Source organism: Grampus griseus (assembly GCF_964374135.1).
Source record: "Grampus griseus genome assembly, chromosome: 8".
Taxonomy (NCBI): Eukaryota; Metazoa; Chordata; class Mammalia; order Artiodactyla; family Delphinidae; genus Grampus; species Grampus griseus.
Genome location: NC_139002.1, coordinates 21,109,389 through 21,128,388, shown reverse-complemented (window position 1 = coordinate 21,128,388; position 19,000 = coordinate 21,109,389). Strand labels below are relative to the sequence as shown.

At 39.2% G+C, this 19,000-nt stretch overlaps 1 protein-coding gene across 5 annotated transcripts in view; it reads left to right on the top strand.

Moving 5' to 3' along the window:
• SIK2 (salt inducible kinase 2) overlaps positions 1-19,000 on the top strand; it is a 128,755-nt gene that overhangs the window by 86,796 nt on the left and 22,959 nt on the right. For all 5 annotated transcript variants that reach the window (XM_082660417.1, XM_082660416.1, XM_082660419.1 and 2 more), the window contains exons 5-8: positions 11,703-11,827; positions 12,261-12,384; positions 14,725-14,945; positions 16,544-16,696. In XM_082660417.1, the coding sequence (XP_082516543.1) occupies positions 11,703-11,827; positions 12,261-12,384; positions 14,725-14,945; positions 16,544-16,696 (623 nt within the window). The remainder of the gene's footprint in view (positions 1-11,702; positions 11,828-12,260; positions 12,385-14,724; positions 14,946-16,543; positions 16,697-19,000) is intronic.

Genomic DNA, 19,000 nt, shown 5'->3' with positions numbered 1-19,000 from the left:
GTATCTGGCTTCTTCCACTGCACCATGTTGTATTTTCTAAACATTGTTTTTCAGTTATTCCTCAAGGAGTACTCACTAACTGAATTTTGGGTTCCATCATTCTATATTTATACATTTAGTGTCCTTAATTCCATATCTCACAAGTAGATACACACACACACATACATGTACACGCAGTATAGCTAAGTGTTCAAATTTCTTATTGCCCACATTTTTTTCACTGTCATCCTCACCACCATTTACCCCAAATTTTAGCAAATGTTTATTAAGTATCTACTATGCTCCTGGGCTAAATCCTGGAGATTCAAATATTTCAAGACAAAAACAACAGCAATACAAAAACACTCAACTCTGCTCTTACCTTAAGGAGTTAATCCAGAACCAGACCTTTAAGTAAATATAACATAAAAAGATAACTGTCATACAGGCTATGAGGCTGGGAGGACGACTAACTTGCCTGGAAGAATCAGGGAAATTATTAGCTAAGACTTGATTAAGAAGGAGGCATTTGTGGTGGGATTGGGGGAGAGAAGGAGAAAGGAGGAGAGTTTGTTGAGGGGGTGAGGTAGGGATGGCAGCTCTAGGCAAATGGATCAGCACATGCAAAGGCAGGCAGCCCAGAGAACTCAAAGTGTGTAGGGAAACTACAGACCAGGGCTAGTGGAGCATAAGTGCCAGTGAGGAATGATAGGAAAAGAGCCTGGACAGGTAGGCAGAGCCAGATCATGGAGGATTCCACATGTCATCAGAAGTTTAGATGTGTTCCAATGCTGTAAAAGAACTTCTCCAGGGTATTTGTTTTAATCCATAGATTTTTATAACTTTTTTATGGCCCTGCTTCCCTTTAAAAATATCATCTTCTGATCTCTGAGGATTCTTCTTGAATTTAAAGAAATCTAATACATGTAGGAAAGATGGGGCTCCATGGAAAAATTACAAAACCTCAGAATAAAATACAGAATTATTCTCTCAAATTATACTATCTCTGTTTATTCTGCTTATGAAGATCTCTTTAATTGCTAAATGGGCTGAATAAATGAACTGTTTTAACCATCTTGTATGTTGAAGTTGAAGAGAAGTGCAAACCAAAACTAGATTTAAATTAAAACATTTGTCTCTTTATAAGACAGAAAATGGAATAGAAGTATCAGACGTGGTTCATTTTAATAAATACAGAAACTTGGTTTTGAAATCAGCTTCTCGTTTATGCTCCTCCAGCGGGTAAAAACGTCAGACACTGGTGGGCCATGAATTCATCCACACCTGTGTGTGCTCATCGCCTCAATTATGAGACCTACAGCCATCGCAAAATACGAGTGTTAGGATATTCAGAGTAAGAGGCAGAATGCAAAGAAATTTTGGCTTTCATTAGTATTTTTTTTATATATAAATGTATTTATTTATTTTTGGCTGCATTGGGTCTTCGTTGCTGTGTGCAGGCTTTCTCTAGTTGCAGTGAAGCGGGAGCTGCTGTTCATTGCGGTGCACGGGCTTCTCACTGTGGTAGCTTCTCTTGTTGCGGAGCACGGGCTCTAGGCGCGCGGGCTTCAGTAGTTGTGGCACACAGGCTTAGTTACTCTGTGGCATGTGGGATCTTCCCGGACCAAGGCTCGAACCCATGTCCCCTGCATTGGCAGGCAGATTCTTAACCACTGCACCACCAGGGAAGTCCCTTTCATTGGTTTTGATAATTGCAGTACTGTTTCCTCCACGCTATTTTGGCTATGACTATTTAGGCATTAACTTGAGAGTAAATAGATGAAGGACATTTAGTTTTATTCTTCAACTTTCCTAATCTGAAATGTTTATAATGAATACTTAGATAAGAATTAATATGTATGAATTACTCGGAGGAGGTTTTCAGAAAATATCACAATTCAAACAAGGCTTCTCATAAAGAATGTGGAGTTTGATATCAGACAGTACTGGTACAAATTCTGGCTGTGCCATTAGTAGCTGTGTGACCTTGGGCTGATTAATTAACCTCACTGAGCCTAGGTTTCCAAATCTGTTAAACAGAGATTAATCCATTTCTCAGGAACATTGTAGGGATTAGTGATAATGTTAGACACAGAGAGGTCATAGGTAAGATTATGGGCTCTAGAGCCAGGCTACCTGGATTTGAACCCTGGCACTGCACTTACTAGCTGCATGACCTTGGACACATTACCTAACCTCTCTGTCCTCAGTTTCCTTATCAGTTAAGAGGGAATGACAGAAGTTCATATCTCATAGTGGTTATTAGTTAATATTTGCAAAGTTCTTAGAACAGTGCCTGGTACATAGTTAGTGCTAGCTAAGATTTTGTTAAATAAATTGGGGGCTTTTGTTTTGCTTTTTAATATATTTATTTATTTACTTATCTATTTTGGCTGTGCTGGGTCTTAGTTTCGGCATGCAGACTTCTCAGTTGCAGCATGTGGACTTCTCAGTTGCGGGATGCAGACTCTTAGTTGCGACATGAGGGCTCCTTAGTTGTGGCATGTGAACTCTTAGTTGTGGCATACATGCGGGATCTAGTTCCCCGACCAGGGATTGAACCCAGGCCCCCTGCATTGGGAACATGGAGTCTTACCCACTGGACCACCAGGGAAGTCCCAAATAAATTGTTAATTAAGGTTCCTGGCACCATGTAAACACTCATAAAAGGTAGCTATTATTTGTATTCAGTGTATAATTGATTCCATGTGAAAACAAATTCTGAAAAGTTTGATAGCCATATAACCCCCCCACCGTGTCTTTTTTTTTTAATTACCAAGGTTTAAAGCCTTATTAATACAAATCTCAGAGGTACAAGGAAAGTTTATCATTTATATTCTAAATTGTCTCTGCTTGATGTAAATTAATTTTTTTTCCCTTGGAGGAACCTTCAGTGTAATTAGTAATGTGATATAAGCCTGATTAATCTGACCTGTGCATCACAAGTCACTTGTCTTTAGCCCAAGAGGAATGCTTCCTTTCTGAATTGACCTATGATCTCTGAGTAGCCCATCATCTCTCATGACTGCTTCTAACAACCTTCCTGCTTATTAGAAGACCTTGAGACAGGGTTTCTGTATATATAATTCTAGTTTTGTGCCCTGGAACCGAAAAAGGGTGGGAGAGGCTGAAGCAGGTTTTGTTAGTGAAATATTTATTAAAAGTCTTCCATTTGTTATCCTCCTGCCACTAGTATTATGTAAAATGTGCAAAGAGCTTTTGCATCAGCAAACACAATGAGACCTTGTCTTTATCCTTCAAGCCTACTTAGCACTAGCCGCACATTAAGCCTGGAATATGGAAGACAGCTCAAAGGGTTTTGTTTCCTTTTGTTTTGTGTTTCCCCTCTTCACCTCCCTCCGCCTCCCCCACTCCATTTTGGGCTGAGGAAGAGCGTTTACTTGCTTCTTAGCTCACTGAACTCTCTCATTGAACAAATAGATGTCTCACAGTGGTCAGCAGAATCACATTTCCTCTCAACTGTGATGATTGTTCTTGTGTCCTCTTGTCAGGTAGGGAGGGAGTGACTGGTGTTTGGAAGTAAACTGTGCAGCTGGCCTCTTGCTGGTGGGCAACAAGGTATGCAGTGACGTCAGCGTTGGCTGATCGGTATTCAGTTTGTGCAGTGGGTCAGCTCCGTCTCCACACTCTACTACCTTTCATTTGTCCGCTTTCATTTCCTCATAATTGTCTTCTTCGTTCCTATTATAATAACTACAAAAGATGTGTAACTCTTCAGCAAGACTGGATATCTGAATTCTACTGGTAATTTTAGAAACAAGGATAAATTTAACCCTAAAACCATCTGCTTCTCTGTAGGAGGATTTTTAAAATTATAAATTAGACATTATAACACACTGCTGGAGATTAAAAATTGCCTTGGTTGTGTTGATTCCTAGAAATCATTTACTTTCTCTTAGCTTGAAGACTGGTTTTCAATGTTTTGGTTGCTTTTTTCCTTTTTAAAATAATGATTTAAATTGTTTACCTAACGACTTCTATTTAGTCTTTGTTATTTAAATATTAAATCTTGAAAGTATTTAGTAATTATAATTATTTTGCAACAATAAACAGCGACAAACTGTTTAACACCTGTATCTTTTTCAAAACCTCCGTTTCATTCTTTATTTCCCGGCTACTGGAAGAGTGGTCTGGGGACCAGCATGAGCATCACTTGGGATGTCTGTTAGAAGTGCAGACTCTCAAGCCCACCCCTCGGCCTACTGAATCAGAATCTGATTTTAGCAGGTTCCCCAGATGATTTGTATGCATGCTAATGTTTGATCTATTTCACTCCGACAGTATTCACTAATGTGCTTTGTTCCCATCAGACAGTAATCAGCTTATTTACTCTGTGTAAGGAAGGCCCTGTTATTCCTAAAACGTTAGCCCTTTGCTAATGACGATTGGGCACTGATAATTTATGTGATTTAGTGACGACAGTAATAATAATTGATTTTTGTTATCATGAAGATTCAGGTCAGTCACTTTCAAAATATAAAGCAGAAAACAATAATAGTAGTTCTAATACTGTTTTCAAATATATCCATGGTCTGTTACTAGTTAGATAAGAGGTAATTAGAAGACTCAGCTTTTAAGGCCAAGTTGATTTCCATGAGTCAGTCAACACTAATTAATGTGGTTAGAGACTCTACCCCAAACACTCTCTTCTATCAACATTTTAGGCCACACAGAAACCAGGTGAGAAAATATGGATATATCAGGAAATCTCAAAACTAACGTTAAAGTAAAAACTTGGAGTACATGCCTTAGCGTTGTAGGGATAGGAACATAAATCATCTTCACATGAAAAGGACAAGATGTGTCTATTTTAACACATTCTTAAAATCAATATAGATTTCTAAAATGAATGTAAGTGTATATTTGACATTTACTTTGCAAACATCTTAATTATTCCCATTCATTTATTAAGGATGCTTTTAACATAGCATTCAATATTGTAGAGATGAGAAAGCCCTCACTTGTCGACTTCTGCTAGCAGAGGGATAAATTAGAAAATCTCTCATCTCTATATAATGTAAAGAATTTTTCCTGGGTTTATAACAGCCTTATCTCCAATTTTAAGTTGGATTAAACTTCTCTGACTATGAGGCCTTACAACAAAAAAAATAAAAACAACTTCTCTGACTAGTGACGTTCTTAGAACATCTGTGGTATAGTAAAAAAAAAGAACACCTGGCTTGGAGTTCAAAGGCCCTGTATTTGAATACTGGCTAAGCTACTTGCAGCTGTAGATATTTGGGCAATTCGGTTAACTACTTTCAGTTTCCCCCTTTGTAAGGTAAGGACATTCATACCTCACAGGGCTGTCATCATGATTAAATGAGATAATATATACAAAAATACCAAGTGTGTAATGCCTAGTCCAAAGTTGGCAAGACATAAATGGTTTTTGGATTTGATTATAATTCATACACCATGTTGAAGGACTAGTTGTCATTTTGTTTCAAAAACTTCTTATGATTTCGTATCTTAAAATTGTGAAGCTAAGAGGTTCTTTGAGAAAGATTTGTCTTTTCCCTACTGTGCTCAAGAAATGTTGAAAATCTTGATTGATCTGACAAATTCAAGGTATGTTATGAGTGAGAGTTCAAGCAATTACTCCCACCAATTACTCCCATGCAAATGACAAATTACCGCAGAGGAAAAAAACTCCTTTATACCTTCAAAATTTTGTCAGAGTTGTTTAGTCAATCATGTATGAATAAAAATAGTATCAAAATAATGCTAGTCTGAACCCTGAATTGGAGTGAGAAGTATCAGTATGAATTCATGGGTTATTGTTTTTTCTTAATACATATACATATAGACAGGCACAAAAACAAATGTAGGAGTGTGTGTGTGTGTGTGTGTGTGTACACTGATAAGCATTCATATGTATATTTCCTCTGTTTGATGACAGGGCCTAGACTCAGTGACAGCCCAGTTGCAGTGAGTACATCTAGGTCTTAGTCTTGGTTTCTAAATAGCATTCCTCTGTAAAAGGAATCAGGGCGGGCTTCCCTGGTGGTGCAGTGGTTGGGAGTCCGCCTGCCGATGTAGGGGACGCAGGTTCGTGCCCCGGTCCGGGAGGATCCCACGTGCCGCGGAGCGGCTGGGCCCGTGAGCCATGGCCGCTGAGCCTGCGCGTCCGGAGCCTGTGCTCCGCAACGGGAGAGGCCACAACAGTGAGAGGCCCGTGTACCGCAAAAACAAACAAAAAAAAAAGGAATCAGGGCTCCTTGGAAAAGCAGTTGATTCATGGGATGGGGCAGGAAAGTACAAGATGAGCCTGGAACATCTGGTACCAAGAGATAAGGAAATACTTAAAATGAAATTTTATAAGGATGGGGGCATGTTGAAAGGATACAGGAGCCAACCTGAATTAGCTCCTAGTGGCCAAAGCTGGAACTATTTAAGCATCAAAATAAATAACAATAGTATTGAATTATAACCCAAAGAATAAAATAAATACTTATGATGAATATAATATGACAGTATTGTAAAAAATAAACAAATAGTTTAATGAGTAAATAAATAAGAGAGGAAGAAGGGACAACTCTTGAAGAGTTGTAATTAATAACTGTAGAAGGAATGAGGGAAATGAAAGCTCACCGTTAGAACATCACAGTAATCGTTGCTGCAATCAAGATCTGCCTACGAATGCTAAATTAATGGGTGAAAGTTTAAGGAGAAACAGGGTATATATAGACTCAATATATCTTTAAAATATTTATTTATTAATCTCAAGGGGAAAAATAGTAACTTTATAATGGGGTAACCCAAAAGACACCACCTTAATCCACAGATCAAGGTTAACTCCACCAATAATTAAGCCATAATACCTGCACCCCATCATATGATGCCCTGAGAAGAGCACTTTACCTCTGTGATGTTCTTCCCAAAAAGCAATCATTTTAATCTAATCATGAGAAAACATCCAGCAAACCCAAACTGAGAGACAGTCTACAAAATACCTGACCAGCACTGGTCATGGTCAAGAAAGACAAGGAGAGACTGAGGAACTATTAGAAATTAGAGAAGACTAAGGAGTCATGACAACTAAATGCATTGTGGAACCCTGCAGTGAGAGAGGACGTTAGAGAGAACACTGGAGAACTCTTAATGAAGTCCATGGTTTAATTAATAGTACTGAATCAGTGTTACTTTTTTTTTAATTAATTAATTTTTTTTTTTTTTTTTTGACTGTGTTGGGTCTTCGTTGCTGCGCGCAGGCTTTCTCTAGTTGCGGCGAGCGGGGGCTACTCTTCGTTGCGGTGCACGGGCTTCTCATTGCGGTGGCTTATCTTGTTGCAGAGCAAGGGCTGTAGGTGCGTGCGGGCTTCAGTAGTTGTGGTGCGCAGGCTCAGTAGCTTGGCTTATGGGCTCTAGAGCACGGGCTCAGTAGTTGTGGTGCACAGGCTTAGTTGCTCCGAGGCATGTGGGATCTTCCCGGACCAGGGCTTGAACCCATGTCCCCTGCACTGTCAGGCGGATTCTTAACCACTGCGCCACCAAGGAAGCCCAGTGTTACTTTCTTAGTTTTGATAATTTTACTAATAGAGTTATGTAAAATGTTAACATTGGGGAGGAAGCTGGATAAAGGGCATAGGGAATTCTCACTTTATTGTTGCAACTCTTCTGTAAAACTATTTGGAAATTAAAACTATCAAAGTGAATCCAACATAGCATGGCATACATTCTATGACAGAGAAACAGGAAGCAAAAAAGTGTCTGAGGGACATAGCAGCCATCATTTGAGGTATTAACTTGTAGATCAGAACATTTGAGAAGACATTAAACTAGACATTAAACTTTCCTTTCCAGCAAAGCCAGGCTGAGTCTGGGTCTAGCATAGAGAGGAATGCCCATGTGACTGTTTTCATAATGCTTTTCAAAAGTCAGGTGATAATGTGGGGTCTTTGATTATTCTCTGTTGTTATGAGACTATCTTCTGTGTTTGCACAGTGGTTGACACATGTATGCACTCAAATGTTTAATGAAGGAAGCAATGAATTTGGTTGGTGTGATGAAACATTAAATAACCATTCCACATGAATAAATAGCGATAAGAAAGAAATCCTGGGACTTCCCTGGTAGTCCAGTGGCTAAGACTCCACACTCCCAATGCAGGGAGCCCGGGTTTGATCCCTGGTCAGGGAACTAGATCCCACATGCTGCAACTAAGAGTTCGCATACCACAACTAAAGATCCCACACGTGGCAACAAAGACCTGGAGCAGCCAAATAAATAATAAATAAATTTTTAAAGAAACATTAAAGAAAAAAATCCTGCATAGCTCTGCCGTTCTCATATTTCATCCCTCTTGCTCGCCCCTCATTTCACTATACGCTTTTAGGCAGAAAGCTGCAGACTGTGAATGAAGCAAATTGTCCAGATTCCTGTGAAGAAATAAAAAGGCTTTTATTTTTAAGTGTTTTCCCATTGCCACTTCTTAAACCTGACAATTATTAACCTGCTCAAAAATAGCTACATATCACTGTACCAGAGAAAGACATAAAGGTGGTTAACAGTGAGAGCTCTGTAGCCAGACTTGGTAAGTCTGCAATTTAGTGTAACCTCTAGCAAGGTACTTAACTTTCTACCCTCACTCTTTCCTAAAATAAGGATACCTCATGGGGTTACTAAGAAGAAATTATCTTAGGAGAGCTTAGGTCAGCTTCTGACACTTTTAAAAGACACGATGACAGCATATTCATTCAGCAAACCTTTGTTGAACAGCTGCTGTGTGCTGACAGCGTACTAAGTCCTAGGGGAACAGACATATATCATTTCCCCCTTCTCTACTCTCAAGGAGTTTAGTCTGATAGAGAAGACAGATAAGTAAAGCAAGAAGAAGAATTGCTATTCTTCTCTTCTGTTGAGTAGCTTACTCAGTGGCTACTGTTTATTGAGCACCTGCTTTGTTTCAATAGCATGCCTAAAGCATTATTATGTTATCTACTTATGATGTAAGTGTACTTATCTACATATACTCACTTATTGTGAGTATATGTTACTCATAATAACTTTGTGAAGTGTAGACATTGTCCGCATTTTGCAAATGAGGAAACCAAGGCTCTGAGAAATTAGTGATTTGCCCGAGATCACACAGCTAAGAGGAAAACCCAAGATTTGCCTGACTCCAAAGCTTTCCTTAACCCATACATCAGATGATTACAAATAAAATATTTAAGTGCTTTGACAGGGTTATAGAAGACATCTACATAAATGCTATTATAATAATTTTAATGAACCTGATTTTCTTTCGGTGCTTCTCTTAATGTTCCTACAGACTCAAGTTCCTGTTTTCTTCAGTTACCTACAGGAAATAGAAGTAACATCTGTTTAGTACCTTTTTTCTTCTAAGGTAACAGGACGCTTTCTTTGTCCCAGATGTGTACAGCCAAGGTTGAGACTAGGCTACTACAGGCACCATGGTGCTTTCCTAGTTTTTGCTCTCTTCCTGCCTATGAAGTGTCCAGTGAGAGAGCCTAGGGGAGTAAAGAGTCCAGGCCACCTTCCTGACAGACCTCTGTCCCAGTCACTCTTTGAGTTCGTTCTACAAGAGTCGGGGGAGGTTCAGAATGAAGGAGTTCTGGAATGGCTCTGTGAGACGTTAAAACGTTCCAGTGCTATTTAGAGAGTATTCTCAACTTACATGTGCTAAAACTCATCCTGTGATTACGGTTTAAAGTACAGCAATTATTGGACCTATTTCATGATCTCCAAACACACTTCCCAGAGCTTCTTGGGCTTTTCTGTGAGTGAAAGTAACATTTTCCTCTTTAAATGTTATTTGAACATCTAGTCCTTGGATCGTTTGAGAGTATAGTTTTTCTAGAAAATTAGAAACACCTATCAATATGGACACATGGGTTGTGATGTGATGTGAGTGGTTAGTCCTACAGGTGGAATTGAGAAGATAAGACCTCTCTGACAGTCATTTTAGAAAGCCGAGCATAGGACTGAACTGCAGTTACGTTGTGGAGGGAGGTGTTCTCGTCGCCTCGTACTCCTGGATGCCAAGGACAGGCCACAGCTGTGTTCCACCAGGTTTAGATGCACCATCTCTTTCCCCACATGCACCATCTTTTCTCTCATGAACGCTTAAGCTTCTCCACACTGTCTTTACCCTTCCTGTGTATTTTCTCAGGACCCTTTTCTCTGAAAGGCAGTAATTGGTAATGATGGCTTTGGTAGCTGACACTTCACATCTGCTGTGCTCCAGGCATTCTACATTCTTAGTCTCATTTAATCCTCACAGCATCCTATCTGGGTAGGTGGATTATCCCCTCACTTATAGATACAGAAAATAAGGTTCAGGAAAATTAAATAATTTACGTAGGGGCCTTGAGGCTAGAAAGTGGCAAAACTGGAAATCAGCTGTAGGTCTCCCTAACTTCATAGGTCGTACTCTGCCATGAGGCTGTGGTGTTGGGGATCATGGCTGTGTCTGTTACTACTGCTTATGTCAGGGAGCTTAGAGAATGCCTCCCCTAAGGTACGGAAGCGCACCATAGTCTCAGGGTGTGAGTGGAGTGTGAGTTTCTGTTAACTCATTGGATCCCCATAACAACCTGCTGACTACGATGTTTCAGTGTTACAGCTGGGGAGACTGAGGCTCACAAAGACTGAACACATGTCACGCAGCCAGTCAGTCTGGCGCCGGAGACTTGTTCCAGTCCCCTTGGGGCACCACCGAAAGCTCACTCTCCATGCACTGCGTATACCAGCCAGAGTAGAGCCAGTTCCCATCACTGAGGTGTATCCTTCAGCCAGGAGTCTGTTGCAGCATGAGACATTTTGGCTCTAACTTACAAAACAACAGGAATTTGTTCCTTCACTAAGACCATGTGACTATGTGAAGGCTTAGCAAAAGAGCACAAGCTTGCATTTATACCAAATCTCACTGCATTTGTCTTCTGCTGTAACTTTCATGCATATTGAAGGCATCTGAGTACAGTGTTTCCAGAGGGCATGCTGTTTATCAAAGCTGCAGATTCAGTGTGACTAATATCGTAAGGAGAAGGCCATTAACGATTTTGAAGTATAATGCCACCGCGTTCCATAAATGAGTAAACAAGTGATATTGGCGATAGGTGGCCTGTGGCTGGGTCACATGGCCATTGCATGTTAATGAGCTATTCAGATAAGTATCTGCCTAATTCAGGATGTGCGGGCCAACACTTAGAGAGCTGTTACTGAGGAAACACTGTCCTCAGTTGCCTTAAAATGTTATATTTATCTTGCTAGCCTGGGGCTGTGAGAGCAGCCGGTCCCTTGGTTGTGTTTAGGTAAATATCTTAGAGTTTTACTCATTTGTTTCTTTTTTTATAAACCATACAAGCTCAAGAGCTCTTAATCATGGAGTAATTGAAATTCTAAGATTATCAAATTCAAGTTGATTGTCCATATCAGTGGATTTTTCTTTCAGCCTTAAAAATACAAGAGATAAAGTCTTTTTCCAGCCTCTCGCTCATTCTCTTTGAGAAGAAAACTTAATTCATTAACACATTCATTCAACAAATATTTACTGAGTACTTAATATTTGCTATTCATTGTGCTAAGTGCTAAGGAAACATCATAAGATACATGCCATCGCATTCTCACAGAGTGAATAGTGGTGATATTGTTAATGTAGCATATTATAAAATTATTATGAGAAATTCAGTATAGTTTTAGAGCACAGATGAAAGTAACATTTATTTCCATCCCAATAGATTTCGGTTTTGGAAATTTCTTTAAAAGTGGTGAACTGCTGGCAACATGGTGTGGCAGCCCCCCTTATGCAGCCCCAGAAGTCTTTGAAGGGCAGCAGTATGAAGGACCACAGCTGGATATTTGGGTATTTCTTTGCTTTGCTGTGTTAAATGCATCTATAATGATAATACTTGGTACTCTGGCCCATCTCGGAATCTCTCGGTACCTAACTCGTAGTCAATAGTTCATACTTTCCCTGTCCACTGGACTAAAATTAGAGCATCTTGAATTAGATTCTAGGAAAGAATTTCTAGGGAAAGATGTTATCATACTAATATCAGCAATGATTTAAAGTTTAGTAATCAAAATGATTTAATTTAATTATTTTGGTATTTATTATAGGATGCTTTATTGCACTGGTCAGCATTTCAGATTTTTTTTTTTAATTCTGAGAAAATAGTAAATTCAAACAGGAATTTTTCAGTCCATATGATTTTAAGAGCCCTGAGGATATTTAGGAAAACAAAGAGTGTTTGAAGTTCTCAGTAGAAAAGAGACTGCATTGTTTTCTTCCCTAGAGCATGGGAGTTGTTCTTTACGTCCTTGTCTGTGGAGCTCTACCTTTTGATGGACCGACTCTTCCAATTTTGAGGCAGAGAGTGTTAGAAGGAAGATTCCGGATTCCGTATTTCATGTCAGAAGGTAACAACCTGTTTATCTTAAAATTATGTTTTACAAAATTTGTTCTGAAAATGAGTGCCTAAACAAAGGCTTCTCTTTTTCTAAGTTTGGGTGCCAAATAAAGTGACCGAGTCACTTTAAAAGCCGTAGAAATAAGCAACCCCTTCCATGTAGGTGAGAGAAATTCTAACCTTCCTACTCATAACTGGAAACAGAAAATTTCCCAGATTAAGAACAGCAAGTCTTCCCATTTACCCTTGTCTATAAATGTCCCAGGTTTATTTATATTTTTATATATATTTATTGGAGTATAAATGCTTTACAATGTTGTGTTAGTTTCTTCTGTACGACAAAGTGACTCAGTTATACATATACATATGTTCCCATATCTCTTTCCTCTTGCGTCTCCCTCCCTCCCACCCTCCCTATCCCACCCCTCTAGGTCATCACAAAGCACCCAGCTGATCTCCCTGTGCTATGCAGCTGCTTCCCACTAGCTAGCTGTTTTACATTTGGTAGTGTATATATGTCAGTGCTACTCTTTCACTTCGTCCCAGCTTCCCCTTCCCCCCTGGTGTCCTCAATTCCATTCTCTAGTAGGTCTGCATCTTCATTCCTGCCCTGCCACTAGGTTCATCAGTACCGTTTTTTTAGATTCCATATATGTGTATTAGCATACGGTATTTGTTTTTCTCTTTCTGACTTACTTCACTCTGTATGACAGACTCTAGGTCCATCCACCTCATTACAAATGACTCAATTTCATTCCCTTTTATGGCTGAGTAATATTCCATTGTATATATGTACCACATCTTCTTTATCCATTCATCTGTCAACGGACATTTAGGTTGCTTCCATGTCCTGGCTATGTAAATAGTGCTGCAGTGAACATTTGTGGTATATGTATCTTTTTGAATTACGGTTTTCTCAGCGTATATGCCTAGTAGTGGAATTGCTGGGTGATATGGTAGTTCTATTTTCAGTTTTTTAAGGAACCTCCATACTGTTCTGCATAGTGGCTGTATCAATTTACATTCCCACCAGCGGTGCAGGAGAGTTCCCTTTTCTCCACACACTCTCTAGCATTTATTGTTTGTAGATTTTTTGATGATGGCCATTCTGACCGGTGTGAGGTGATACCTCATCTTTTCCAACCACAACGCTAGGAGACTAGATATCAATTACAGGGAAAAAAACTGTAAAAAAATACAAACACATGGAGGCTAAACAATACACTACTAAACAACCAGGTTTATTTTAGACTTAGAGAAGCATTTTGTAGATACAGATTCACAACCATTTCACTCTAAGTATGAAATGGATTTTCCCACATCTTTTGGTGGGAAGTTACAAAATTAAATTTTTTAATTAAATTTAAAACCAACTAGCAAAACTGTTGAATTCAGATGAAGTGCCATAGTCCCTTCCAGTCTTGTATTGGTTTTTGCTGCATGGGCAGCAGTTAAATTTACTCAGTTTAGATTTTGGTTTTTATCCTTAATTTGCTTGTTCCTGGTAACAGAAGTAATGTTCTAGTAGTTAAGAGGATAGATTTTGGAGCCAGACCACCTGGTTTTCATCCTGAGTCCACCACTTACTGACAGTCTGGCCTTGGCAAGTTATATCTCTGTGCTTCAGTTTCCTCAGTCTATAAATGGAAATAACAATAGTTTCTAAAAGGGGTATTGTGGGGATTAATTAAATTAAGCTCTGTAAAGCTCTTAGCATGGTGCCTAGAACATAACAAGTGATAAAAGGCTAGTTTATGTGGGGGTAGTAAAGAATATGATGTCAGCTCAGAGAATAAGCTAGTGCCCAGGGTTGCAGCAGTGCAGTTTACTTAGTGTCATCAGAAGTGACTAGTGTTTCATGTACATTTTTCTCAGTTGCACTGATACGGAGAATAGCAACAGTCCCTTGGAGAGCTCCAGCCTCACTTAATAGCCTTAGTGTATCAGCCTCAGAAGTGACTGTAAGGAACCGTTTATTATTTGCTTTTTCTAGGAAGAAGGCTTGTTTTTTTCTTTAGTGGAAATCTAAGTCTGTGTCTAGATATTGTAAGTTGAGAAATTCAGTAAAAAGGTTCATTAAGTACAGAATTGGATAGATCTACACCCTCCTGTTTTTTCTTAAGTATTCATTCACAGTGATGGTTAATTTTGTGCGCCAGCATTCATCATGTGAACTTGACAAATACAAGTAGCCTTCAGGTATTCGTTTATTCATTTGACCTTCTGCTTTCCAGTGGGCACTGTGGAGGGTACAAAGATTAACACCATTGTACAAAGTCACATGAGTCAAGTCAATACCCCAAAGTGCAAGGTGATTTACGTGACTTTTGTAACATTGTGTTTTCTGTAGATTGTGAGCACCTTATTCGAAGGATGTTGGTCCTAGACCCGTCCAAACGGCTAACCATAGCTCAAATCAAGGAGCATAAGTGGATGCTCGTAGAAGTTCCTGTACAGAGACCTGTTCTCTATCCACAAGGGCAAGAAAATGAGCCATCCATTGGGGAGTTTAATGAACAGGTTCTGCGATTGATGCACGGCCTTGGAATAGATCAACAGAAAACCATTGAGGTAAAGTGGTCAGAGATTCGACTAAAGAAATTTTAGGACTCTGTTGTACTTAGTAACTTGAAATTTCATGCTCATACCTGTCATCCTGGTCTTTTAGCCATCCCAGTACCTAGGCCTACTGTTCAGTGTTCCCTGAAGATTTCGTCACACTATATTTATGTTTGCTTTCAATCAATATAAAAATTCCTCCCTTTGCCCCAACTGCCAAAAATATTTAAAAGGAAGTGTTTATATAGGATTGAGAAAAGACAAAGATGGAAGCTTAGCAAATACAAAGTAGAAAGCTTCTTCTAAGATGAAACATGAAGTTCTATACAGGTAATAAGCTAGTTTATATGAAACATAAATGTGCACATATGGAACAAGGCTGAGGGCTGAGCAGGAAACAAGAAGGGTAGGCATCGGGTTTAGGTTGTGAACTGAAGAAACTCAGAAGGCAAAAACAGGTGTATTCCTGATTTGGAAGTTTTATGGGTCATAGAACTGAGAAGGTCATGAACCTGGGAAATTCCTTGGCAGCTTTGTTTCTGTCCTTTAACAGCTGGCATGTGCATAGGATATGCATATGTTTAATACCCCCGCAACAGGCAAAGAACAAACAGTGCTTTTCAGGATGAAGCATGACAAGAAAGACTATAAAACGCCCCCCTGTGAAGATAAAGTGCTCCAAACTGTGCTGCCTTTTCCTTCATTGCAGCCATAAATGAAACCAGACTGCTTTCCTGCTTTGCTCATCACGTGCTTAGAGAGGTTTTTTTGTACTTGCCCTTGAAGGCAGCTGTGAGTGCAGTTCCCCGGCCTGTGATGTTTGCTGCCAGTGCTCTGCATCTGAGCTGCACTGCACAGCACTCATGCAGCCTGTCATGTGGAATTAGACGCCAAAGGAGCCGTTGTTTTGCTGTTCCGTTAGTATCCTGGGAGAGCTGGCCAGCTAGGGATGTGAAAAATTGGGAAGCGACTTTATTTTCAAGGTTTCAAGAGGGTTGGACCGCAAAAACAAGAGGAAAAAATTACCTAAGAATGGAGACCCAGCGTCTCTCAACCCAGCATCCAGATGTCATTCTCCAGCCCAAAATAATCACCAGAAATTTCCCCAGAGACTTTAATCATTGACTTCAGGGTTTGCAATGGTTTGGACTTGTGTCGAGGCTGTGGAATTAGAGCCTCTGGGCTCAGGTTACTAAACAACCTTACAACCTAGTTGCAGCTATGAGATGGCACCATATACCGGCATTGGGGAATGTCTGCATGAGACAATGATGGCATTTTCTCTGAATGCAGAAAAATAAATGGATCCTATTAATGTAAAAGAGCCAGTCAAGTCATTCAGAGGTATCATCCTTTAAACAATTAATGAAGTTATCTGTCTTCTATTCTAAATTCTGGAATAGCTTTCGTTTTGAGGCATACTTTGCTTGTTACTTTGCTTGTTTTTAAGAACACATGGTATCTTCCCTCCTTTTTAAATTTATTTTTCAGATTTTATTGAAGTATAGTTGATTTACAATGTTGTGTTTTTCCCTCATTTTTTAGAAAGGTTTAAATCATTGAATTGGTTTTTATGGTTCTCTGCCTTTGGCACTTGTTTTCTCTTCCAGGCTTTGCAGAACAAGAGCTATAACCACTTTGCTGCCATCTATTACTTGTTGGTGGAGCGCCTGAAATCACATAGGAGCAGTTTTCCTGTGGAGCAGAGACTTGATGCCCGCCAGCGTCGGCCTAGCACCATCGCCGAACAAACAGTTGCCAAGGTAACACCCCATTAGCAAATAGTCTTATCTGTGCATGTGCCTGTTCACATGTTTGACACATTTTTCATCATGTAGTACAAAGGGTTAGGATTTCATCCTCTACACCTTGTTTTTCTGTAAAGTTTTTTTCTGTCATCGTTCACTAGATCCTCAAATGTTTTATCATCTTCCTATTTTTAAGGATTAAGTTTATTTCAAACAGTTTTTTCTTTAAGGGATTTCTCATTTTTTTTATCATTCACTTATGTTAAGAATTATTGTAACTAGCCTGTACATTCAGTTTCATTTAACAAATTTTTATTGCAGGTTTACTATGTAAACTTCTTTTATTAGACACTACAGGGAAGAGGATGTATAAAAGAGTCATTGCCCTCAGAGTCATTACATTATAGAAGCAAAATAAGACAACATCATGAATAACCATCATTCAAAATAGAGAAAGGGCAAAATTTAGAAGATACTGTGGATATCATTCTGATAGAGAAAACCTTTTTTTAAAAAAGGGCAAAGGGGAGAGAGATGCATCTGATTGGGAAGGCTTTGTGGGAGAGGCGGCGTTCAAGGTAGAGCTTCACAGCTGTGTAGGACTTTGTTAGGGAGAGGCAGTGGTTAAAGGCATTATACGTAGGCAGAAGCAGTGTGAGCAGAAGTACTAAAGTGAGCAAGCATAGGACTTGTTCAAATTAATTCACTTGAATTAAAGAATAGGGAAATGAAAGAGTTAGAGGGCTAAGTTGAAGCCATGTTGTGAAGGGCTTTGAATGCCAAGGTAAAGAGTTTACTAATAATTCAGGAAGAAATGAAGAACTACTGAAGCCTGTTAAGCAAAAAAGCGGTAAAATTATATCCATACTTCAAGCTAGCAATCTGGTAACATTGGGAAGGATAGATTGGCTGCGGAAGAGAAGAAAATTGGAGAGAGCTGTTTAGGAGATGATTGTAGTAGTTGAGATGAGAAACACTGAAGACTTGAGCTAATACTGTGCCAGTGGAAGGAAACAGGAAGGGAGAAGTGTAAGGAACATTTCAGAGGTAGACTCTGGATGAACTTAGCACTGCTCTGGAGAGGCAGCTCAATGTGATGGTTTAAAGTAGGGACTCAAGCACATCCCAGATTCTGCCGTTTCCTGCTGTGGACCTTAAAAAAGTTACTTAAGGTCTTTCTCTGCCTCAGTTTCCCAAACTTTAAAGTGGGAGTAATTATAGGATGTTAAGACGTTTAAGTTAGGTAATAATTGTTCAGCACTTAAAAGAGTGCTATATAAGTGTTTGTTATATAAAGTAATAAATCAATGTTGGGGAGGAAGGGATGACAAATTACAGATGACTCCATTGTTGAGCCCAAGGCTGAGGGAGTCGTGGTGGCAGAGACTCAGCTGCTTATGAGGAACAATGGATCTGAGTCCCTGGAGAGAGGCTAGGGCTTAGGAGAATTGGGAGATCACCTGCATAGAGGTAGAGAAGAGGAGTGGTTCGTTCACATGATCTATTAGGATTTCCATCTACTTACGTGAGTACTTACTTTATTTAAAGTGCAAGTAAGAATCATAGTAGGGGACTTTAACACCCCACTTTCACCAATGGACAGATCATCCAAAATGAAAATACATAAGGAAACACAAGCTTTAAATGATACATTAAACAAGAAGGACTTAATTGACATTTATAGGACATTCCATCTAAAAACAACAGAATACATTTTCTTCTCAAGTGCTTATGGAACATTCTCCAGGATAGATCATATCTTGGGTCACAAATCAAGCCTTGGTAAATTTAAGAAAATTGAAATCGTATCAAGTATCTTTTCCAACCACAATGCTATGAGACTAGATATCAATTACAGGAAAAAACCTGGAAAAAATGCAAATACATGGAGGGTAAACAATACACTACTTAATAACCAAGAGATCACTGAATAAATCAAACAGGAAATCAAAAAATACCTAGAAGCAAATGACAATGAAAACATGATGATGCAAAACCTATGGGATGCAGCAAAAGCAGTTCTAACAGGGAAGTTTATAGCAATACAATCCTACCTCAAGAAACAAGAAATATCTCAAATAAAAAACCTAACCTTACACCTAAAGCAATTAGGGAAAGAAGAACAAAAAAACCCCAAAATTAGCAGAAGGAAAGAAATCATAAAGATCAGATCAGAAATAAATGAAAAAGAAATGAAGGAAATGATAGCAAAGATCAATAAAACTAAAAGCTGGTTCTTCGAGAAGATAAACAAAATTGATAAACCATTAGCTAGACTCATCAAGAAAAAAACGGACAGGACTCAAATTAATAGAATTA